The sequence below is a fragment of the Manduca sexta genome, chromosome 7 (assembly GCF_014839805.1).
Source record: "Manduca sexta isolate Smith_Timp_Sample1 chromosome 7, JHU_Msex_v1.0, whole genome shotgun sequence".
Taxonomy (NCBI): Eukaryota; Metazoa; Arthropoda; class Insecta; order Lepidoptera; family Sphingidae; genus Manduca; species Manduca sexta.
In genome coordinates this window covers 2,490,004-2,516,656 of record NC_051121.1, presented here as the reverse complement: position 1 = coordinate 2,516,656, position 26,653 = coordinate 2,490,004, and the positions used below count along the sequence as shown (strand labels likewise).

The 26,653-nt window shown below is 36.4% G+C and overlaps 1 protein-coding gene and 3 non-coding genes across 4 annotated transcripts in view; 2 read left to right on the top strand and 2 right to left on the bottom strand.

The window, feature by feature from the left end:
- LOC115455575 (neurobeachin) overlaps positions 1 to 26,653 on the top strand; it is a 665,858-nt gene that overhangs the window by 323,115 nt on the left and 316,090 nt on the right. The window contains exons 4-5 of the mRNA XM_037447719.1: positions 17,979 to 18,079; positions 19,422 to 19,517. Coding sequence (XP_037303616.1) covers positions 17,979 to 18,079; positions 19,422 to 19,517 — 197 coding nt within the window. The remainder of the gene's footprint in view (positions 1 to 17,978; positions 18,080 to 19,421; positions 19,518 to 26,653) is intronic.
- On the top strand, positions 549 to 621 carry Trnaa-agc. Its single transcript has one exon. It is a non-coding gene; the product is annotated as a tRNA-Ala (tRNA).
- Positions 819 to 891, bottom strand: Trnaa-agc. Its single transcript has one exon. It is a non-coding gene; the product is annotated as a tRNA-Ala (tRNA).
- Trnaa-agc lies at positions 20,499 to 20,571 on the bottom strand. Its single transcript has one exon. It is a non-coding gene; the product is annotated as a tRNA-Ala (tRNA).

The following is a 26,653-nucleotide window of genomic DNA, read 5'->3' as shown; positions in this document are numbered from 1 at the left end:
GAATGGTCATGGTTTCCTCTTTAATTATAATCTTTCGGGATTAATGGAAGCTTTTACAGAAAAATACATAGAATCATGTTATATATACATCAATTTGGGTAAAAAATATCATATAGAACTTTGTAATAGCGATTTGTTAATCTAAGATGTATACGTATATTTAGCTGCAATAGTTTTTAAAGTACTTTACAGGGTAGTCACTTCCTCTTATGCTATAATTCTATTCGGAACGGACGACCGCAATGTTTATGTCTGTTGCAAAGTAGTATCAGGCATACATTATACACGGTTGTATGGAAGTATGAATTATATGCCTGCATATTACAATTATTTAAATTCTTTAAATAGCCAAAAGATGGCGTTGTTCTTGCATATCTGTTCTACCCGCAAGTGTTGAACAACAACATTGCGTAAAGTAGCGTAGTGTAAGTCGTGCAAGTGAAAGGCCTGACCTAGTACACGACACGCGTACTAAGTAATTGTACTTGTTTTACTTCCAATGGTCATGTTCAAGATTATAGCAAACACTTTTGTCTGCTTCTGGAACAGGGGGCGTAGCTCAGATGGTAGAGCGCTCGCTTAGCATGCGAGAGGTACCGGGATCGATACCCGGCGCCTCCAATCGAACAATTTTTTGGACATGGCTTTTTATAGAAAGGTCTTACTTAGACGTTAGCACACTTCAGAGTATGTTCCAAAGAATATTTTTGTTAATGTAATTATAAGTACAAATAAACTATAATTTAATTAAAGCCTACCAAAGAAATCTTTTTAGAATTTTTTAGATAAACCAAAATCTTAGAAGACCCAAAAATATTTGGAGGCGCCGGGTATCGATCCCGGTACCTCTCGCATGCTAAGCGAGCGCTCTACCATCTGAGCTACGCCCCCTGTGATCAAAAACATTGAAATAATGCGTTATAAAAAATACGTGAGCTTGTGTCGATTTCGTCGTAGGGTAATGTGACGAAATTTATGGCGCGCACTTACGATATCGGATGTATATCAATTATGGTTATAGTGTATTATATTTTTAGAAATGAGATTTTGGTCACGATTCCCTGTGAAGGTTCTTTCCTAGAGGAAATCCCATAGGAACCACGTATTTATCCACGATTAAAACTTAGGTATTTATCGACATCAATGCCGTCGAATAGATGTCGAACAAACTCTCTCCATGTAAAAAGATGTGATTAAGTGGTAGACATGGCTTCCTGGAGCGTATTTTGAAGTGCGACGTTTTTGCACGTCCGTAAAAGGTGTTGGGATCACCGCTCTGAGGACCGGGGTTCGAATCCCGGGTCCGGTAATGGTGTTGAGATTTTCTGCTCAATATCGGCCGGGATTCTAAACGTTGTGCTTAATATGGAGATAGGCATGCCTTAGTAGGCGATCCGTGATAGGTCATATAATGGGACGGAAACTACATGACGAAAAGGGGGTGCCTTTATTGCCTCTGCCTACCCCTTCGGAAATTAAAACGTGACTTTTTTGTATAAGGCGCTGTGACAAAGCGTGCTAGAGATCAGATACCCTAGCGGACAGGTACAAGAGTATATCCATTAGACAGTAGTAAAGCTTTGACGCTACTAAACCAAAACAATTTAACGTAAAGTATTCAACATCACACTGCAAATAATTGCTAGGTTCGATGTAGCGTTTTCATAATGCAGTTTTGTGCATTATACGCGTCCGGGGTCAACACATTCATCAAATTCATTAACGGTCGATTGTTGTGCCTGGTTGGGGAATAGGGTTGGAGGGAGATACATGCCCATGCGTAACGCGAGACTAGTGCAGTCGATAGCTGACACCAGGCTTCAATGCGATAGTTTTATGAATGCAAAATCATTTGAGATATGCTAAAATGCATTTAGATTTAGATCTACTTGTATGTCAAGTGTTCAGGGAAATTTGAACAAACTCAGCTTCTCCGGGAATTTTTTAGAGTAGAAGAGTATTGTTGGCGACTTTTTTTCTTGGAACATATTTGATTCTTATGGGGACTTTATTCTAGGAGAGAAGTTATACACGACCGGGGCCGATGAAAAATTTCTTAATAACGAAGCTTTGATTTATTATTGTGATTTAATTGATTAAACTAATAAGTCATGAATACATTTATTGAACATATCCTTTATGATAATTAGTAAAGTATGATCTTTCTGGATAGGACTTGCAGCAAGATATAATATTATTGATATTTCGCAGTTTTTAGTTAACAGAGATTTTTTTTTACTTTCATCTTGTCTTCTCTCCATGAAGTATTAATGTGCAGACATTTCGGTGAGTTTTGATTCAAAAAGGCTCCGTAATATCACTGAAAGCTAACGCTGTATCATCTGGACTTGACTAATATTGAAACATTTTTAAACTTATCCAAGTAGCAAACTATTGAATAATAGAAAATCAAAGTCATCAGCTAATTATAATTTATTTTTCATTTTATTTTATAAGATATTTCATATTAGGGGCCAACGGGCCGCGCTCCGAACTTGACGGGGGCAGCGAGGTGGAAAAACAGCTGAACTCTGAGATATCCGAGAGATTGCTACTATTCAATGTTGTAAAATATTTTATGTGATATGAAATATAACGCTCACATAGCAGAAAAGTATTTTGTTTTCTTATTAATATACTTTACTTCTGTTTCACATATGCTAGAGAACTAAATCGGAGTTGTTCAAAGCACGCAGTTTTTTTTTGTTGTGGGATGAGTGCGATTTCCATTACTGTTCAGCTCCAGGGGCGACTAGAGCGATTTGTGGGGGACAATGGTCTTGTGGCTCAGTGTTCAGCCACCCGGTTCGACGGTAGAAATAATATATTTATTTACAATTAATATGTTATATATACAATAAAACTTTGTAATTTTCTACCTAAATGCTATTCACTGGAATCAGCGTTTATTCCTTCTTCTCAATTCCAGATTTAATACAAAATTGTATGTATCTCTTCTGGTTTTGCAGCTTAGACGTGAAAACGTGTAAGCCAAACTCTATATTTTTTATATGTTAATATAGAAATAGGAATTATTAATATATTTTTTATTTATTTCAATTACACCCACGTCGATATAAATGAAAAGCAACATTTTATACTCGCTTATAATTTTAAATGGCATTCGGTCTTGGCATAAAGCATTTAACGTAGTGCCGAGCAAAAATTCATTTCCGGTTCATCGGGATCAATATACCCGTGTCAATATGGTCGAGACTAGAGTAGCAAACGATCGGGCGCGTTACTTTCTATCTTTCTGATTGCGGGTTGAAGATAGACGCTCTGTAGTATTTGTAATTATTTTTGTTGTTGCAAAATAAACTAGTTCTGATAATCTTTCCGCTCATGCTAGAATTATGCCGGCTTGTGCCGCTAGACGGGCACTAACTGACCCCGGAACGCGATTCTACGGAATGAGAATCTGTCACGGTCTTTTAAAAAGTACTCGGTAGTAGGTATACAAAATATATGGAACACATATGCATCAATCAGTAAACTAAATCAGAACTAACATATGGGGCATTCCACGTGAAGCCGGCACGAAAAAAAACTCGACGTCTCAGATTTTCGTAATATTTGATTATGTTATACCTGTATATGTCCTCGAGCCAGATACAAAATATTATTAAAGTATAAAGCCTGGTTAGCGAGTAAAAGGACTTTGAAGTTTTGACTGGCCGGCTGGTATACGCCACTTCGAAACCAATTATCAAATTTTTAAATCTTACAATAAAATAAATAAAGCAATGAAATAAATACTTCATTTAATGAGCTTTTTTATTGTATTTTTGGAAATTCAAACATGATTTTTTTCTTTGAAAAAAATGTGTTTGAAAGTTTCGAACTTGAATTTCACAAAGTTGGCATTTTTATATATTTTTTATTTTTTTTTCTAAAAATAGCTACTATTGTATAGATAATCCCTGCGAAGTTTCATAATGGGCTGAGAAGTCGTTTAGGAGCTAGACCGGTTACAGTGCCGAAGCGCGGCGGTCGCCAGAAAGAGCGAAGTAGTAAAAACTTTCAATAAAACTAAATACTTTCGATCAGAGTATTTTATCATGTTTTGCATCGCTCTAACGATTCAATTACATCTGATTATAATATTAAAAAACATATTTATATTACTGACGGTGCACAACAACATTTGAAACTTGGCAAGGATAATCTATATACAATATTGGCTATTTTAGTAGAAAAAAGTTATTATATAAATATGCCAACTTTGTGAAATACAAGTTTGAAACATTAAAATATATATAAATAATAATAATAAATAGTAGTAGTAATAATAAATATGAGTTTGTGGCATTGATGTTCTAGCCTATATGTATAAGCGGTCGGGTATCGTGATGTCTTTATTTGATGCGTTATGTAAACTAGCTTGTCTCCAGGCGTTTTAGGTTACCACCGAGACCGTTAAATTGCCCTTCTGCCATGTGAAGTGGCACGAAAATGAAATTCTGCATCTTTACCACAATCCTGTTTGAAATATAACAAGTTAATACAATTAAATCTTTTTAAAATGTTGTTGTGCACCGTCAGTAATATAAAATATATTTTTTTATATTATAATTAGATGTAATTGAATCGTTAGAGCGATGCAAAACATGATAAAATACTCTGAACGAAAGTATTTAGTATAATTGAAAGTTTTTACTACTTCGCTCTTTCTGGCGACCGCCGCGCTTCGGCACTGTAATCGGTCTAGCTCCTAAACTACTTCTCAGCCCATTATGAAACTTCGCAGGGATTATCTATACAATAGTAGCTATTTTTAGAAAAAAAATAAAAAATATATAAATATGCCAACTTTGTGAAATTCAAGTTTGAAACTTTCAAACACATTTTTTTCAAAGAAAAAAAAACATTTTTCAATTTCCAAAAATACAATAAAAAAGCTCATTAAATGAAGTATTTATATCATTGCTTTATTTATTTTATTGTAACATTTAAAAACTTGATAATTGGATTCGAAGTGGCGTATACCAGCCGGCCAGTCAAAACTTCAAAGTCCTTTTACTCGCTAACCAGGCTTTATACTTTAATAATATTTTGTATCTGGATCGAGGACATATACAGGTATAACATAATCAAATATTACGAAAATCTGAGACATCGAGTTTTTTTTCGTGCCCGCTTCACGTGGAATGCCCCATATTTTACATTCTAGATCCTGATTTCTGCTCACTGAACATTATACCCACAAACGTTGTCTACGTTTGTTTTTGTGTTTTATCTCGCTTACTCTGGCGTTAAATGTCACGCGACATAGCAAGACAAAACGCTGTATAACTAAGGTGGAGGTATACAAGGTTTTTTTAGAAAGGCAGTACCTCTTTACTCAGTTTTATTTAACTCTAGAATCCATATTTTGCAATATAAAGAGCCGAGGTTACCGCATTAACTATGCTGGGAGGCGCATTAATGTATTTCGCGTTAATGGCGGCCGCTGTTTTAATATGGTCGCATTACCGGGGCGCGCGGCGCGGGACCGGCGCAATCCCGGGCCGCGACGGAATTACGCGGGATCGGCCGGGATTAGCCGCCGGCGGCGCAGCTCTACGGATTAGTCCGAGAACAATGCATCGGCCATTAGGTGACAGGCGGACTTTTGCGTTCAAACTTTTTTTTTATTATTCAACTTGTATCGTTTAAAATTTATATTGAGTTGTAAATGGCGCGCTTATTATTCCGGCTTGGCATTGTGAGAGACTTGTTTACAATATATTTAATGGTATATGTGATAATGTCGCACGACGAAATGTATTGCGTTTTACGATGATCTGCAGATTTATAGATATTGATTCTGTTCAGAGTGCGATCTGGATTTATGTAGGTTTTTATGCATGCGCTTTTTTCAATTATGGTAGGTATTTAGGTAGGTGTAATACAGACACGCAACTTGTACTTCCAATTCTCAAAAAAAATATTTTATATCCCATGGTTCCGACAGGAACAAAACTGTCGTCATATAAAAATAATTAAAAAGGAAGCAAAAAAAAAGAAAACATATTTTATTACTTACGAATAGAACTGTCTTACAGAGCTGTCAAAAAACAAAAAAGGAACAAAATACGCAAACTAAGGGCCCATTTTACTATCAAAGACAAAGTCCTATGTCGAGCAACTCAGGTGAACTTCTCTAATCCAATGACTCGTAGAAATTTTAGGTACTCAGCCTGGTATCCAGGACGTTTCATATGCTGAGTACGTTCTACGTACTAGACCCTTGAGGCGATATATAATCGTGTATTTTTATTTGAACGCTATCGATATATTTGATCTAGTCTATACCATAGTTCAATAATAATAACACACGCACATCACCGAACATGTTATAAACGGCAGAGTCGTTACGTCGATAGTCGCCATCCATTACCGATCGCATGGCTCGAATGATGCACTGCACAAAGTAATCCCCACGATATTCATGGCGAAATGAAAGCGACGTCTGTTTATGCGCCCCTGGTACATTTCGCATGTTATAGTCGTGGGTGGGTATTTGCGATTTTATTGCAAAGTCACTGACGTTGATTTCTTTTGATGACATTGATTTCTTATGTTTACGCGAAACGCGAATGTTACACATTGAAATAAAACTATTTAAGCGAATTTTTCGCGGTTTTTATATGTCAATTTTCTCCCGACGTATCGAAAACTGCACCTTCACTTTGTATGTTTTAAAAAACATTTATTGATAAAAAAAAATATTGAAAAACGTCCCATCTATTATGCCAGACTTATTTTGGGATACGAGAGACCACAAATATAATTAGAATTTGTGTTTAATTTATTGCAGATATAGGTATAATTATCATTTTAGTAATTAATGTTTCATTCAGGCTGGCTGCGGTTACAATTACGGTAGTACCTATTCAGGTGCATTAAATTCCATAGAGTAATATGCACTACATTTTGATGTAGTAAACACAATTTATATACGTAGTACGTTATGTATTTGTGTTTAATTAAGCTAGTTCGCGAACATATTAAGCATTATACACATGTTGATTATTTTTTAAACAGAGTCATTTTAGCTTGAACCACGCTTATCTTCTTTAAAAAAAACAAAGGAATGCGTCGTAGCAGCAACTTCATACTTTCAATCAAAAATAAACTCATGCACACGCCATATTCGCACTAATAGTCAATCTGGGGTTTTTGGTGAAAATTATTCATGAATTATTTTTAGCATAATGTTAGCAGAGGTAAAGAGGAATATGTGATTTCATTTATTAACGCCATATCAAAGTGACCTGTATAACAAAGTTGTTCTTAATGCAGTCGTATTATAATTATTAAAATTTGTGGACAATAATAATTATAGCGCCATATTGTACTTCACTTTTATGCACACATAGCGGTCACTATCGACTAAAATTTTGTTTACACAAAGGCATTGAAAAGCGAACTTTACAATATCCATTGCCATTTAGAATGTATTCACAAAAACAACTGACCAGCGGAGCCAGAACAGCGCTGTCGAAAACATACACTATTCCCACAATGGACTTCGGTTAACTTTTTTTTTTTTTGCTACAGCGGAAAACCAACACGACCGCGCGGCTCGACTGCGCTCCTTTCCGAATGTATTCTGTGAGCACACAGCGCGGCAAAAGTTGCCGACCGCTGTAAAACGGTTTCCGACGGAGTTGCGACCGCAACAATTGTCCGGATATCACATGTAGTTTCGAATCGCCAGTGTCCGCTCTCGGTTTATGTTCGCCTGGTACTGAATATTTGTGTACGGTTGTAGACTGCCTCGGTGGCGTAGTTGTATTGCATGTCCGGTACAATAGCGCTCTGAGGTCCTGGGTTCGAGTCCCGGGTCGGGCAAAGTGATATTTGGGTTTTTCTGCTCAGTATCGGCCCGGAGTCTGGAATTTGTGCCCGATATGGCGATAGGCTCGCCCCCTATCACATCATGGGACGGAACATACTTGGCGAAAAGTGGGTGCCCTAGTTGCGCCTCTGCATACCCCTTCGGGGATAAAATGCGTGATGTTTATGTTATGTTATGTATGTAGAAAATATGGAAGAATTTGTGTTATCCATAAGTTTTGAATGATATACTAACTACGTTTAATATTGTGTTTGTATTCAAAGGACCTCATAACAAGTTAGAACGAGGCATTCAGTAGGCTGTTGAGATAATTAGGGTCGAAATTACACCAATATCCAATTTCCACAAATTCTCATTGTAATGTAGACTAGGGCTTGTTATACATAATATTTATTTAGCTATTTGTAAATAAACATATTTTTTATCTTATTGCCTAGAACGATGAACTGTTTTCATCAAAATATTCGCATAATAGATTTACAAATACACACGAGAATTAATACACAATGCAACCAATCCATTACGGGCTGTGGCTATCATCGTCATGTGACAGCATAAACAAATTGCTATGAAACATTCCGATGGCTTGTCGGCGCTCCATTACTGCTGCTCTTTTAATTAATCACGCGTAATGTGATACACGTGTACCGGATATACAAGTAACATTTATTAAAACAGAAATACAGCGCTCGCCTGTTAATGTACGTTGGATTTAGAATGGTATTCTGCTAGTTTAAGTAGAGCTATGTGATTCGCATCTATGACGCTTTTTCATTGATTTGCCGAGTTCTCTAACTCGATGAGTCATTTAGTACCGAATACTGTAGCTTGTGGATTAAAAACAACTTGTATAATAGTATATTTTGTAGATGGCATGAATCTTTTCTATGTCAATTTAGAATTTATGCGAAATAATTGAACAGCACAGACAGTAGCAGTGAACTAGCAACTGCCCAGATATAAAACATATCAGTACATAAGGTATGGAGGCATCATATACGATAGAACTTAATTGAATGAACCGAGTTCGCAATAGGCTTAAGGTAATCCAGTCACTTTGTACCCGACTGAGCTTGTGACTTATGAGATTTAGTCAGGGCAATGAAAGGTCTAAGGTCAGAGTCAAATCTCACATTGTAGGGTCTTTTAGAGTTTTATACAAAATTACCCAGCGTGGTGTTTATAGATGATGGGTCTTGGTAATGTCACGAGATGGACTTTTACGCAGGCAGAGTCGGGAGCCCAACCTAGTCCCAAATATATCTTATCCCGTGTACAACAATAATTAGGTCATTTTACCTAATTAATAGGTCTAAAACGATATCCAATACCAATGAGATGCGTTGACATTCGATTATTAGGCCGATGTTAATTGGTAATTTGGTCACACGATCCGAGTGGTGTGTGGTGGTAGCGATGCACCGACTCTGAATAGTTAATGTAAGAGCATTAGTAATTGCGATCCGCGCGCGTTGATGAAATGCGAATGTAAATTGCGTAGCTATTTGATGCATTACAAAATGCTAACTGGTTTGTATATCTCGTCTATCGAAATTGGGAAATTGATTAAGCATTCATAGCTTTCGTTATGAGCTACTGAGGCGAATGTCGCTGCTTCCTAGCCTTAAGGGCACACATGTGAAGTTTTGGAGGTAACATACGTTTTTATATTGATTTATCAGCTTCGGTAAAAGAAAACATCTTTTGATAGGTCTTTCACGTAGATGAAGCTGTGAGCGAAACTAAGTATTTATTTGAATTGGATCTATTTGTATTTTACAAATGGAATGGAATAGGATTTTAGACTTGAAAAACCTTTAAAACATCGGTTTTTTACCAAGCAGTCAATCGGGTTTTTAGTGGTGTTATATTTTATATCCGCCCAGGGGCCTTATTCTCTATCCCGCAAGTTATTTTGACAGTGTGTAACAAGCACGTAACACAACGCATCATGTTTAGAACTATAGAAATTTGGCTTACAGAATACCATTCCACGCACATTTCTCGAAGATAACATGACACGGCCGCGATACGCGTTTACATTACCATACAGAATAAGGGCCCAGGTGTCTCACGTAAGTATTTCGCGGTCCGATACCAGCCTGTGTCTATCTGGTTCCAACAAGCCGAATTGTTTCGACTGCCGAAGGGTAATCATCTCTCGTCAGTCGACACTTTATTGTTCCCCACTCCACTTACCATCAGGTGCAGTGGAGTCCCTTTGCCGTACCAATATAAAAAAAGAAAATCCGTTCAGAACTCAAAATTAGTTTTATTTCAATAAATCAATATGATATTGTGGGTAACCGCGACCGCGGCCGGTCCACAGTCCTGTTGCAATGCAGTACACGAGTGTTAACGCACCGCTACCCATGTCTCCCCCTGTTACCTCGTCATTCACTCAACATGAATACTGTACAAAATTGCGATTACATTTTGCTAATAGCTACGTGTTAATGGATTAACAGTTTACGCGAATATTAGATATTGAAATAAACTATTTTACGAATTTCATCGTGGTTTTAACTTTAAGACGCTGCGAGCTCATTCTGCGTGGAAAGGACAGTTAACAGATAAAAATTTAAAAAAAATGTATAATTGTAAAATTTAGTTATATATTGTAACTTCGATCTTTCAGTTGACCAACATCTCAATCCACCCCGCTATCTCGAAGACTGAAAGTATTCGAAACGTCGGGAGAAAATTATTATATAAAAAACCGCGTTTTATTTCTATGGATTAATATTTAACTGTCATCAGCATTCATTACGATAATTGTTCTACAGTACAACATTACGATAGGGATGTAATTGGTGTTTTCCCCAAGATGAGACCTGGGGCTAGTGGCTATCGTTATTATTTTAATACAGACACGGGAAATTGACTCCACGGCGCTTGGTAAGTAGGGTCCAGAGAGTGACAATTAACCAGAAATGATTATCCCTTGCTAGTGGATGCATTTAGGAAACTAGATATATACAGATATATATGACTAGCATTTAACGGAACGAAGACCAATTCCGAGCTCCTAACGTGTTTTTGGATAAAGACTTGTCAAGTTATAATTTGCGCTAAACTGTCATCTGATGTAATAATAATATACATGTGGGAATGGAACGTTAGTGTGATGCATGGAATGGAATGTAAAGTGTGTGAGCGAGAAAAAAGAAGACAAGCGTGAATGACAGATGAGTGTTGGAAAACTGAAGACGTCAAGGAGAAAAAATATAATTAAAGAAATGCAATTAACTTAAAAAGCGAAATTTTATTTTAGAACAAATCCCACAATTTTGAGGGCTCGTCCGGGATCGTTTTAAAAATTAAAAGGGCAAACGACGAAAAACAGAAGACGTAAACGAAGAAAAACCAGAAGACGTAAACTAAGAAACAGAAGACGACAATCACAAAACGGGCTCAATCTGCACAATACCGCGTGTCACTTTAGAAGGCACCATGTCTGAAACAAGAAACGAATCCAGCACGATGTTCCAGCTAGTTGAAGGAAATATTACAAAATTCAGCGGCGACGATAAAACATATTCTTCAGGGAAATGGGCTCTTGACATTGAAGAGAACGCTGAAATCTTCGGATGGTCTGACCAGCAACGACTTATCATGGCGCGTCGATCGCTAACGGGAACCGCAGCCTTGTGGTTACGCAGCGAAAAGATTCACAAGACATTCGATGAGTTAAAAACTGCAGTATTAAAAGAATTTCCTGACGTTATTAATGTCAAAGAGATGCACGAAATGATGTCTTCACGAAAGAAAAGACGTGATGAGACATATTACCAATATATGTTGACTATGAAGGAACTCGGTAAACGCGCAAAATTCCCCGATTACGTCAGTATTCAATATATAATTGATGGAATAGTTGATAACCCCGTGAACAAGACTATTTTATACGGTGTGACCACATATCCTGCGTTGAAAGAAAAACTTACAATATACGAGAATATAAAAAGCTCAGTTATCTATTAATAAGGAATCATCATCAAGATCATCATCATACACAGCGCAAAAACCGGGAAGCAGCACGCTCAAACGCTGTTATAATTGCGGTGATCTAAGTCATGAAGCTTCTGCCTGCGCTACTGGGATAAAATGCTTCAGATGCAACCAATTTGGCCATATTAGTCGGCACTGTACCCAAAATGGCGGACAAGAAGCCTTTAAGAAAACATTCGTAATTCGTGAACCATCGAGTGCGATCGGTAGACACGAACAACAACGTAATGTTGGCAATATAGTCGAACTGCAGCGGAAAATACCGAATGATGTTCCGAAGACTCAATCACGACAAGTTTACTACAACTCGGCTCAAGACGGCGCTACCAACAACATTACCGAGGAAGAAATTTACGTTGCTACGATAAACAACACGATGACAGCGCGATGTTCTGATGTTGAGAGCACTGACAACGAGGCTACGACAATTGGTCGGAACCTTGTCATTGTTCTGAGGTCGGAACGATGACATGATGTCAAATAAGAATGACACCACATTATTTAATGGGTTTGATGTTTACGATGTAAACAAACAATCTGGTAAATCTGTGCGACCTGCGAAACCATTTAAGAAAGTGATTTTCTCCGGCAAAACGGCAAATGCTCTTATAGACTCGGGTTGTGATGTGAATTTAATGTCTGATAGTTTTTATAATGAACTTAGTATAACAAATTTAGATAAAAACAATAACATAACATTGACCGGATTAGGCTCTTCTAAAGTGCAATCATATGGTGCTGTAAAGTTGAATATTGTAATTGACGGTTCTAAATATGCTAATGTTACGTTTTATGTTATCTCTAAGGAAACTATGCCATTTGAAATTATATTAGGAAATGATTATTTGAAAAACACTGTAATGTTTATGAAAGATTGTTCTGTGTGGTTGATGCCCAAAGATGATGAGTGGTGGAGATGTTTAATGAGTCATATACAGAATTCAACTATAAGAAAGAGCGTACAGCATTTGGTGAGTAACTACCGTCCCCAACAAGTTAAAGAAGCCCCAATTCAAATGAAGATTATTATGAAGGATGATGTTCAAGTACGATTTAATCCACGGCGGATTTCACGTAGTGAGCAATTAGAAGTTGAAAAACAAGTGCAAGAATGGTTAGAAAATGATATTATACGCGTAAGTTATTCTGAATATTGTAGTCCTATTGTCCTTGTGCGTAAGAAGTGTGGCTCTTTAAGAATTTGCATAGATTACAGAAAAATAAACCAAAAAATTGTTAAAGATGAGTTTCCACTGCCAATCATTGAGGATTGTATTGACAAGTTATGCGATGCTCAAGTTTTTAGCTTATTAGATCTGAAAAATGGTTTTTTTCATCTGCGGATAAGCGAAGAATCCATAAAATATACTGCTTTTGTGACCCATCACGGTCAATTTGAATTTTTACGAGCTCCATTTGGTCTATCAATTTGCCCAAGTTATTTCATGAGGTTTATCACTATAATTTTCCGAGATTTGATGGCAAAAGGGTGGGTGATAATATTTATTGATGATATTTTAATACCAGCAGAGAATGAAGACGAAGCATTAATGCGACTAAAGGAAGTAATGAAAGTCGCATCTGAATATGGACTTCAGATTAATTGGAAAAAAGCTAAATTACTAACAAAAGTGTAACATTTTTAGGACATAAGATTAAAAATGGTGAAGTTCAGCCTTCTACTGAAAAGGTAGAAGCAGTTATGAAGTTTCCTGAACCTCGTTCGGTAAAACAGGTGCAGAGTTTTGTGGGTCTAGCCTCTTATTTTAGAAAATATATACAGAATTTTGCTTTTATTGCTAACCCGTTGACAAATCTACTTAAGAAAGATGTTCCTTTTGTGTTTGGTCAAAGAGAAAGAGAAGCATTTCACGCACTAAAACAGAAGTTGACAAGTAATCCAGTATTGAAAATATTTAATCCGAGGTTAGAAACTGAATTACATACAGATGCATCAAGTCACGCACTAGCCGCAATACTCATGCAGAAAGATGGAAATGGTGATTTACATCCTATTCACTTCATGAGTCATAAAACTAGTTCAGTTGAAGAGAAGTATTCCAGCTATGAATTAGAAGCTATGGCAGTCATTTTAGGTGTAAAGAAATTTCGACCTTATTTATTCGGCATACGTTTTAAAATAGTGACTGATTGTAAAGCATTCGAGTTAACTCTCAAGAAGAGGGATTTAACTCCTAAAGTTGCGCGATGGGCTATTTTCTTACAGGAATTTGATTATGTAATTGAGCACAGAGCAGGGAGTCAAATGCGACACGTTGACGCATTGAGTCGCTATCCATACGTTGGGATAGGCACAACAATACATGACAGTTTACGCAAAGCTCAGGAAAATGATGACGCTGTGAGAGCTATCATTACAATTGTAAAAGAAAATCCCTACCAGGACTACTGGATTGATAATGGATTACTCTACAAGGGTAATGATAAACTATTAGTTGTTCCAAAAAGTATGGAATTAGCTGTTATCGAAAACGCCCACTCGAATGGTCATTTTTCTATGAAGAAGACATTGGAAGCAATCAGTAGAAATTACTACATAAAGAATATGGATCATAAAGTGCAAGACTACATTTCAGCATGTATACCCTGTCTTTTAGCTAACAATAAAGCAGGAAAGAAAGAAGGATACTTACATTCTATTGATAAAGGAATTACTCCTCTGCATACTATACACCTTGATCATATAGGGCCAATGTGTGAAACAAAGAAGCTATATAACTACATACTTACAGCTGTTGATGGTTTTACGAAGTTTGTTTGGTTATTCCCAACGAAGGGTTTAACGACGAAGGAAGTTATTGACAAGATGACAATTCACCAGCAAGTGTTTGGGAACCCAACCAGATTTATTACAGATAAAGGTACAGCTTTTACAAGTAATGATTTTGGTGATTACTGTCAAAGGCAAGGCATTGCACATGTCAAGATCACTACTGGAGTGCCACGTGCGAATGGCCAGGTAGAGCGCGTACACAGAACGATAATTTCTGTACTTACCAAACTTTGCATTGAAACTCCAACTCTGTGGTACCGGCATGTTAGTGCTGTACAGCGTGCTTTGAACAGTACCTATCACCGAAGTATCAATACTACGCCATTTGAACTCCTAGTCGGAGTAAAAATGAAGAATGGTGATAAAGAAATTTATGATCTTATACAAGAAGAAAAAATAGATGATTTTATATCCCAAAGAGAAGAACTTAGAAATAAAGCTAAGCAGCAAATTTTGAAGGTACAAGAAGAGAATTCTAAAAACTTTAATAAAGGAAGAAAGCAGAGTCATAAATATTGTCTTAATGATTTAGTCGCTATTAAACGCACGCAGTATGGAATATGCATGAAATTAAAACCGAAGTTTCTAGGTCCTTACCGAATCATTAAAGTAAAAGGAAACGATAGGTATGACGTGAAAAAAGCTGATCCAAATGCTGAAGGCCCAAATATAACTTCCACTTCAGCTGATTTCATGAAACCGTGGCCATCTGATTTTTAGTGAGAGACGTGAGAGTTTTGCAAGTAGTAGAACATGTAATTTCAGCAATGAGATGGATAGATGAGAGGTTTGATAATATTAGTCTTATTGGTTTCAATTTTGTTATATTATGAAGTGTTAAGGGTTTATTAGTTCAGTGATTTCACAAAAAGTTTAAGTTAGGTATTTACTTTTTGTTTAAATGTTATAATTCATATAGTTTCTCGAGTTTGAAGTTTATGTCTGAAGTAATAGTGACGACGTTGATGTTTTATATAATTTGTATTATAATTTATTTCTTAGTTATAATTTGTAGGTATGCCTGAGGACAGTCATGAAGTCAGGACGGCCGAATGTGGGAATGGAACGTTAGTGTGATGCATGGAATGGAATGTAAAGTGTGTGAGCGAGAAAAAAGAAGACAAGCGTGAATGACAGATGAGTGTTGGAAAACTGAAGACGTCAAGGAGAAAAAATATAATTAAAGAAATGCAATTAACTTAAAAAGCGAAATTTTAATTTAGAACAAATCCCACATACATGCAAACTAATTTTGATTCTCCGAGCCAGAAAATAAATTTATTATAAAAAATACAAGTTTACTTACTTGTTTATTTCACCTCACTCCTCACCAAATGGGAATAATAATCAAAACCAAAATAGAAGAAATTCCAACAAAGAAATTGTTGAAGTAAAACAAATTTAAAAGTCAATGTTCTCTACAGCACTTTATCTGCGGACTAGAATATAAAACTTCAATGTGTTTGTGACAACCCTAGTTTTGTGTAACTTACTCAGTCGTAATATCTTATCAGGGCTGTAATATTTTGACCGCTGTACCAAGAACACTCGTCAGAGCGAACAAAAATGATGGGTAGTTTTTACCGTATACAGTGGTCGTTTATTTAATATGGTAAAAAATATATTCGGGCTACTTCTCCCTTCATGTTATGTAAATTGTATTAGGATTACGAAAAAAATATAGCACAAAGTAATTAGTCCACCCCCTGATCATGTAGACTGAAAGGCCTTTGAAAGTACGGGACATTTGAAAAATCATGATTGCATTCGCAAAATTAGTTTCATTTAAAAGTTTGCACACAATTTTGTATCACATGTGACAACCCTGGTTGCCGTTGTCTTGCTAAAGTCCGACAAGAGAATAGGTTTAGTAGGTCACTACGAGTGTAAGAGGTTTGTGAGATGCGGTGGCTCTCACGGACCACTGGACACGGACGAGTGATTGGCCAAATTGCTCAAGTGAACAGCGGTTGTAAGTTTGATTCTGGCCACTGGCGAAATATATAATATATGTAGATTGATGGATTGGAATACATACAGTACAGTACAGTTTTATGGAGTGACGTCTTAGAATAAAAAAAAATACGTGTTAAAAATTGTTAGAAATGTTTGTTTTGTTTATGTAAAACAACAGTTTCTATTGGAAGTCTTGGCTTGAAATACTCTGGCTTTACTAGGAACAAGGACATGTAGGTAGACATTAAGCCTTGTTCAACCAAATTTTGATAACACCATGAATGAGCCTGCACGACCACGTTGGGTAAATATTCTTGTTGGTCCAACTATGTTGCTATTCATGTGGTTACTGGCAGGTTGCCTAAACTGCTAAAATGTATTGTAATTTCTAGTCTCTGTAATAATAGTCTCTAAAAGCGTGATGCAGATAGTTTTGAAACTAATTTATTAATTGTATAAAAAAACAAACTAAATATGTAGGTACTTACAAATTACAATGTTAAAAGCCATTTTATAAAATGTAAGGTCAAAGCCAATATTTGCCATTAAGTCTCAAAAGGTCGTAGTACTTCTCAAGAAATTAAAAGCATTGTGAAAGCTTGTATATTTAAATATAAATCGAGTGAAATCTTTACTTTACTATTGTCTCTGAAATCTTCTTCAGAGGATCCAAATGTCTCGCAAGTCAGTGACCCTCTGTTCGTATATTTTCGTACGTGGCAGCCACCGTGCAAGCTCAGCTCTGCACGATTTAAGCCAATTTAGTTGAAGACAGTTTCGTCTCGCACGGTTCTGAAGCGTTTATTGTGGTTAATTGAGTTTACTTACTGCAGTGAACGTCATCCTACTCGATGGTACTATCGTTGGCTTAGTTGGCAATATGAACAGATTTATTTTTATTTTTGTTTGTTTGTTTGTATGTTTTTTCAATATACCAATTTTGATTGTCTTATCCGAAGAAAATAATTTGAACCGAAGTTAAGACCTGGACGATTTATAACCTAACCTGTCAGTTTGAGGCGATACCTTAATGGAAATGGATATAAATATTCATTTAATTTGCTAAATACTATTTACTATTTCATCTTCTTGCTTTATATAAGACATCTTTAGATATCTTTTAGCAAACCTGTCCTAGATAAAATTTTCTTTTAGCGAGATTGAAAATGAGTTCTCAAACTCCAAAATCATTTAGCCTTTATTGGAAGAATGTTTAGAGTCAGAACAAGCTATGAAAGAAAAACTTCTGGTTGATAATAACAAAAACAGATATCAAGATTTCGAATAAACAGCGACATTAATAAGATTGGAATCTATTTGCAGATTGTCTAAGCTATTTCTTGAATATTATTATCTATTTGTTTGTTGCAGACCTGTTGATCGAGATGCTGGGCGTGCTGGCGAGCTACAGCGTCACCGTCAAAGAGCTCAAACAGCTGTTCAACGCGATGAAAGCGGTCAACGGGAAATGGGTAAGAAATTATTAAATGTATTGCCTCCACCGTTTCTTTCTGTAACTTTATTATAGTTCTTTTGATACTGGTTTCGATTCGTTTCGACATCTATTATCGAATTTGTTCATTTAGTATTATAGTAATAAAGGATCAAATGAAATTAAAAAACACTCGTTATTACTGTTTGATCTATATTCACCTATGTATAAAAGTTAAAAGATGTTTTCTTAAAAGTTAAAACGAATGTTAAATGATTTATATTTGTAAAGGTTTTGTTTTTAAATAAAAGGATCTTTGGTGAAAATACACAAATAGCTAAAGCAGATTTGTGGCATGTAGGTTAATTGTGTCGGAGATTAAGTGCGCAAGTTCTTGTGGTTGTTATAGGAATCCCTTTAAAGGGTCTCACATTTCACGAATACGCGACATGCCACGGCATAGCTTCAGAACGTCGACCTTTGATAACTTTACTCATTATATTCATCGCCAACGCGGCTGCTTTGTTATCAAAATCTTGGGATAATATCAAATTTTAAGGCCTTCTTAAAGCTAAAAACTGGAATAGCATTAATGGGTTTAGTCGGAGTTTCTTTAAGCGGGACATTTTCAACCTTAAGGCCCCGACAGGAGCTTTTATGCCTCAAACTTCAGAAAGCTGGTAAAAACAAAATGAAAAACCACTATTTAAAAAGACTAATTGCATTTCTGCAAGCAGTAAAGAGAGCATGATCTTTTGTACTGACGATGTAATAATACTTGGCAAAGCAGCGTTTATAAAAAAAACCTAGACAATATAAACCAGACAAGTGAGAGGCAGTTGAGAAACAGAGACTAATCCTACCAGGGTGACATAAAAAAGGAGGCAACGGTATTATGAGAACGAATGCGGAAGGTACCAGTAGAACGCGCAATTAGTGGCTGCCTGAATGCATTTAGAATTTGCATCGTTTCAAAACCTGGAGCGGGGAAACGGTAATTAGCCGTTGGAAGCCGCATGGCCGCACTGTATTTATGTTTTCCTGGTAAACGAGACTTGTCGTTTTTACCGCTCGTTTCTTTTAATTCATACTTAAAGTTTCCCAATCTGTTTCAAACGAGAATACAAGTAATCTTCGGTTTTAATTTGTTGTTATGATTTTGTTTCATTGTAAATCTTCTTTCTTTTATAAAATAATTCAGGCATATTGAAATTGATTTATTTGCATCCCAAATAAATTTGGTCTTTTCAGTTCCCAAATACCTACCCGTTTAGACAAACTCTCCGACCCAGATAATCCTATTCATTCACCGAAGGTGTCTGAAATTCCCAAAGCAAACAGCCGTATATCGGTGTTGTTGAAGTAATCGTGTGTTGTTGTAGCCGCGCCACTCCGCCAAACTGCTGAACGTGCTGCGTCAGATGCCGCATAGGAACGGGCCCGACGTGTTCTTCAGCTTCCCTGGACGGAAGGGATCGGTACGTACGAAATATCGTTTAAAGAATATATATTTTTTTAATTTTAGATTCCGATGGCACATACTTACACACATAAATGAAATGAAATTATTTATTTGAAATGAAATATATTTATTTACAAAAAGAACATTAATTAATACATTAACATTAAATAATTTTAATCTTCAACCGATGTCGTCAAATCACGTGTTTTAAAAATTACTATTATTCTTGCTAAAGTACGTCAAAGAATCTTAAATTTTTATTTCGTTTTAAATCTTATAATAGTTCTTCAAGTTTATTTTGCACATTTTTAACAAAAAAGAATTTTAGCAAAACCCATATTGCTATTGTTAATCTTGTGGTTTGTGTCTGACAGGTAAAGGCATATCACATAATGAGACGAAAATTGACTTGGAGAACTAGTTAATTGTTCATGTATTAGCTCTCAAGTGCTGCCCATTCCTTTGAGGTATCCTCCGCTGTATCTACATGTGATTATGATTTTTAAAATTGTGATATAGATCTATTTTCCATCCCGGTACATAAACACTTTTCAATTCTTGTTAATTTGACTAATTGAACGTACACTCATCCAGCGCGGTGATAGTCAGTCAGTTTTCAGCGCATATTTTAATTGAACAAAAGTATCCGCCGACAGCACTTGTGCGGCGAATCCATCATGCAATATTGATACGCGTTGGATTTGTGATTACTCCCGCTAATTAAGCTTGTTGGTGCTCAGATGTGCGTAGTACTTAAATGTGGGTTTGATGGGTAATGTTGATTTTAGTTTTGCAATTGATAGGATTGACTTGTTGTATACACAATCTGACTTGACGAGCAGATTGCTTTCCTGGTGATTTGGACCGCGTTCACTAAAAGAGTAATCACTAAGTAGGATAAATAGTTTATTGAGAATAATCTTTAAATCTATTGTTATTTATTTGGTAAACTTATCGTATTGAAATGTTACTGAAAAATAAAAATCAAAAAGAAAAATGGAGGCGCCGGGTATCGATCCCGGTACCTCTCGCATGCTAAGCGAGCGCTCTACCATCTGAGCTACGCCCCCTGATAGTACCTTTGACGAAATTACGAGCAACTTTCTTAAGAAATTCAAATAACTTTGTACGTATAATACGTATGCAGTCCCAGTTGTGTTGTAAGTTCATATTATCAATCCTTTCACTTGATTAATTCCTTTTAATTGCAGTAACAATAAACATAAAAAAATATATAATATAATATAATATCAGCCCTATATTATATACTTGCCCATTGCTGAGCACGGGCCTCCTCTACTACTGAGAGGGATTAGGCCGTAGTCCACCACGCTGGCCTAGTGTGGATTGGTAGACTTCACACACCTTCGAAATTCCTATAGAGAACTTCTCAGATGTGCAGGTTTCCTCACGATGTTTTCCTTCACCGTTAAAGCGAACGATAAATTCACAAAGAATACACACATGATTTTTTAGAAAAGTCAGAGGTGTGTGCCCTTGGGATTTGAACCTGCGGACATTCGTCTCGGCAGTCCGTTCCACACCCAACTAGGCTATCGCCGCTTAAAAAAATATGTCCAATAAATTTTTAATAAACTCAGCTATAAAAAGTCAGCCTCATAATTTTTTAAAAAGATTTTGGATAGCAAATATGGCCCAAAAACCGCATTACATAATCAAATTACATTCGTAAATGGTTACACGAAACTCCTACAGATTTCACCCGAGCCCCGTACAATAAACGAACTCGATAGCTCTGAACGGAAACAGGCGAAACAAACGGGCGCTAGTCAAGTTTCAATCATGGTTTCGCGGAAGCCGAGTTCCGATATTGCGTGATTCTCTTTCCGTACGTATTACGTAAATATCGAAAATTGCACTGCGGTCGATTCCACTTTTCGACATACCTATTGACTTGAATATACTGACTGCAGTTACTACGGCTTAGGTCACAGATGGTTCAAACGGAATAGGAAAGTGAATATAAGCTGTCATTCAAATATCAAATATTTTTTTTTTATATTGCCTTTATTGATTTACCAGGGTTAATTTTACAGAGGTTCACATATGTGTTTCAAAAATTGAGGTTTGGGGAGGGGAAGCGGGAGTGGGTAAATTTCGTTTTTGGTACTTATTTCGAAGGCTAAGATGTATTTGATGAAAATGTGATTACATAGTCCTTTCATTTAGTAAGGCCTGTGCCCAACAGTGGAGCATGCCTCAGTAATAAGCTTGACACTGATATTGGTAGATAATTAAGCTTTATATATAATATGTATACTATACCCCTACTTAATAGAAGTTACATAACTTGATTTGACAATTTAAAATTTCCCGCAAAATATATGTTATCGATTGTTACATACAATTTAGGTTTTTCCGGATTATATCTTGCGAGTTTCGCCACTATATTGAACTTGTGAGATCAGTTATAAATCTGCGAGTGTATTGTTTGGCGCCGCGGTGGTGAGCGGCGTCGGGGGCGGACGACCGGCCCACTTCCGACTTTCCAAGACTTCGCCACTTTTGTCAGTCGATTTCGATTAATTTAAAAACAAGTTTCGACTTCTTATATTTTTGACTGAATCGTTCTCAACCCCAGAGCTCCTAAATATTCCGTATAAACTCAAAATGATTGTTTTTTTGTCCTTTGTAGAGAATTGTGTTCTTATAGTCCACTAAGCAGTATTCCAACTAAATTTTCTGCATAATAAGGTCGTGATAACTACGAAAAATGTCCTTGGCATGAAACACAATTAAACAGTTCGTGTAGTAAATTATTATGAATTGTGATGAACAATGCTGGTCCGGTCCACCGCCATCCCCTCGCCCCATTTCTAATTTGCACCGCAGTATTTATCAAGTTTACGCGCGCCATTTTTCCGAACTGCCGATATTTCACTGCGAATGAAGACTAACTGCCTCCCATTAGCAACACCTTATTTATAAACAGAGCTTATATTTCAAACACACCGCGCGCCGCCAGCCGAACCCGCTCGTTATTTCGCCCCGGGAGTTGTTTCGGGCTAAGTTGGCGGGATTTTGTTTTTGGTAATTTATTTTTAAACTATAGATGTGAGTTTGTTTAATGCATTGCTTTGTCGATTTAATGGCCGGTGCTTGTACTCGAATAAATAGTTTCACACATAATTACGCACACAATTAAAGTTATGTTCATAGATGTATTGCCAGACGAAAGGTATGTTTGTTGTATCTGCTAGATAAAAAAAAAAACGCACGCTTTACTTATTATTCCTTAAGATTTTACTGGTAAGGTCGATTTTTTTAGATATGAGGGAAAAATTAATTGTCACACTTATTAGACACTGCTTTAATCAATTATTTTGCAGATTAAATAAAGTACTGCTATCAAAATCACTTCGGGCTGAAATAATTTCATTACGTTACGGTATATTGGCTATAATAGAATTAGAAATGATTTTTATTGGTATAAAATATTACTAGAAGTGAAAAGACGAGCAATGCCTAAAACTCGACCGATCGAATACCAAGGAAATGAAACTGTTGTCATTTGAATATTGTTAAAAACCAATTCCCTCGTTTATTTTTCACTCATCAGAAAAGGAAAACGTCAAAAGAGTATCTCCGGTGTGCTGTCTCCCTGGTAATTATTTAAACAACACAGTTTGAGTTTTTCAAGAGGCATTAATGAAATTATCCCCGTAACAGAATCCCCGGGGCAACGTTTGTGAAGCCAGAAAAATGTATTTCGTTTTTTATTTAAATTTCTCTTTAAAAATCCCTCCAGTGTTTTGTTTTGGCAATTTAAGATTTTGTTTTGAGTTAATCTGTTTGCACTCGTGCCGAGATTGCTGGCTGAATGTTAATGATTCCTTCGCCAGAACAGCGTTGATTGAAACCATTCTCGGCTTATTAAAATATAGATTGATGGTGCTTGTTTTCGTTTGCCTGGGAGTTATTATAATTTAATAGAATAATGTAGCGGTGGGATCAATTATTATGGTGTTGGCAACTCCTGTTCAAGTAGGAGAGCTTATACTCTAAATGGAGGCTTTCAGTTTTTGTTTATGACAATTATCCTTTTTTATGAGCACAATAAGGCAACAGTGACTCTTTCGCACTTAAGAAATTTTGGACAAATAATGTACCACACTTTTCGAAGGCGGCTTGGTAGAATAACTATAATTTATAATTGCCATACACTAGTTATATTATTTTTTTGTAAATATGAATTTGTCATTAGAACCCGCTATGTCACTCAAAATGTTGATACTTGCCGAAATACCAAACTAGCAACATGACTTTCCGCGATTCCTTTCATAACAAGCGTTCGACTTCACCGGAGTAGTCCCTATTAGCGCATCTAATAACTCCATCTTGTTTCAAACTTACGTCCAGAAACCGCGGACCATCTGTTCTACTTCCGTATGCAGTTTGAAATGCCTTCCTCTGGGCGGTTTTAACTACCGGCTGTTTCGTATTTTTAGACTGACTTGTTATTTGTGGAATAAATTTCTCGGTTAAAGTTAATTTACAACAAATATTATCTCGACTTTACCTTTATTGAATAAAAATTATGTTATTTATGTTGAACAAATTTCAATTGTAAAGAGTGCCGCAAAGTTTCTTTCTCCTTATCAAACGGCAACGTTATCTTGTTCATTATCATCATCAAAACGGATCGATATACCAGGCCGACATGATTAGAGAGGTTCAAACGTTGCCAACGCCTTTATTGGCAATTCTTATTCAAATATGCACTGGGCGGTAATCTTGGCGACATAGTAGGCGCTTGTGTCCGTTTTTTCCCTTATTTATCGCCGTCCCGCCGGGGCCTGGTCCATTACTCTCTGTCGCGCTTATCCGCAGATCTGACGCGCGACTGACGCCTCTTAGCCTGTTCTGCTTGCCTGGTACTTTAATATGGAATAAACATGTGGTTATGTAGAGAGCAATATAAAAATGTATCTTGAATGAATAATAATTTGTTTTGCAAGGTAAACTAGATTTGATTTTATTATTATATACAGTGCAAGCTACTATGATCCAAGTTATTTATCAGTAATACATAATATTATTTATTGTTTTGATTTATTGGATTCCCTACTATGTGTCCTCTTATGAAATTTGCTATGATCCACTTTGTCATTTTATTGTGTTCTGTAGTTAACTGATCTATTGAGATATCTTTCGTTTGCTCTAGTTCCTTGTAAAACTTGTTTATTGGTATAGCCATACGATAATTTGGCTTAGTGAACGATTCGCCAAGGTATCTGCTGGCAGGAGAACTAAGATAAATTTTGTACGCGGCTGGATAGCAACCACTATTATTAGAGGCAATGCAATATCCGTGCAAGCAAACGCAATAACACACTTGATTAATATTTTACATTAATATTGCAGAATTAGAATCTTTTAAATACTTAAAAACTCTTCAAAACTATCTTTCACAGTTTAGAAATGACAAATCCGATGTCTTATGGAAGTAGGGATGTATGTAAGATATAAAACTACCAAAGCGACACAGCCCGAGTGCACCGAAGACGGCTTAAAACTTGTGTGCTGCGGATCAAGAAGTCGAGGGAAAATAATTTTTCTCCCGGCGTGAAATCTTCAAATCCCTGCTTCGGCGAAATTAAATCGGTCGTCTTTGTCTTTCGGACGAGCGCCGGGCCGTGGGCGTAAAATGTTTTTCCGTCTCTTATACTGAGTTTAGATAAAGCCCTCGTTACTGAATGATTTTGTACAAATAGTTTTCGGAAGCATAAACGAAAGTGGGTTACCTGATGGTATGTTATAATTTATTTATTTATTTACAGTACGTAATTTTGCAGTTAGCCCAAAATATTTACTTACAAAACTATATTTTTATAGCTCTAAAAATAATTTTAGACAACAAAAATTGACATTCACTGTATCAATAGTTCATTACGACAGAGGGATCGTCTATGTTTTGATTAAAATTAAAGCAGTTTTGGTGATTTGAACCTAAATAATACAACAAAATCAAACGACCACGTGCCTCATAGGTGGGTCCCCTCTGGGAGTTACAATTCCGCAGAGGGAAGTGTTGCCCAACTTGCAAATGGAACCCAGAACCTCACGCTTTACGCCACAACTACACTTCCGCTAGAGCAACGTGTAGAGGAATATCCATATTCCATAGTGACAGCTATTGCCTCCGAGACAAACTTCCTTACACCCAGCGATTTATCTTCGTTCAAATCGACACGTATTTTATAAACATGAGAAACGATGCTAACTTTATGACATTTTTATGTTTGCGCAATTTTGGTGTAGTAATAAATTTCTTATTTCGACACATTGAATAAAATTTTGTTAAGTACACAATGATTAATATAAACGATGTTTTATTTAATGTAGCTTCTAGGGAGATCTTAGTATTAAGAATAAGATGACAGGTTATGAATTTTATTATCAGAAAAAAAAAAAAAAACTTTTATTCTACCTGTTTTTAGAATCTTTACCTTGTGTTTAGAACTTTGCCCTTATTTCCAAATGTGACACGTTTGCAAAGTTGTTATATAGGGGTCATTATTGTACGACTAACACATGCTACCTTACTCAATAAAAATCATATCGCTCTCAATAAATATAACGCATGAAACGCGTTCGAAACGCGCCGTACATAAACGCGATTGCCGTGCCGATAAAATCGGCCCACTATGTAGATTTTATTGATGCGATATCTCGATGGGACCCCTTACAGGGGATGTACGTACGGGCCGCATCTTTCCGCCCCTAAAATAACGTTTTATTGTATACCGTCTTCAGCTCCGAGGCTTTTCCGATTTTTTTTTTTTTTTTGGTATCGGTTCAATGAGTTTTGGTAGGGATGGGGAGGAATAAGAAGGTGATTATTTTGTTTTTTTAATTGACGGATAATGTGATGAATTGGGGTTTACTTGTGCTTATTAATTGTGATGCCTTGTTAGTTGTTAATCTAATGTTTAGGGTGTACGTCGGTACGATGTTTCAATTAATTGATTACCTATTACCCCAATTAGTCCGGTCAATTTAGCCCAAAAATAGGGTTAACCTTGTATTAATTCCCAGAAAGCTGAAAATTTGCATAGATGTTAGGGACACCATTATTATGAAATTGTGAAAAGTCCCCATCGATCCCATGTCTGCAAAATTTTTTATTCA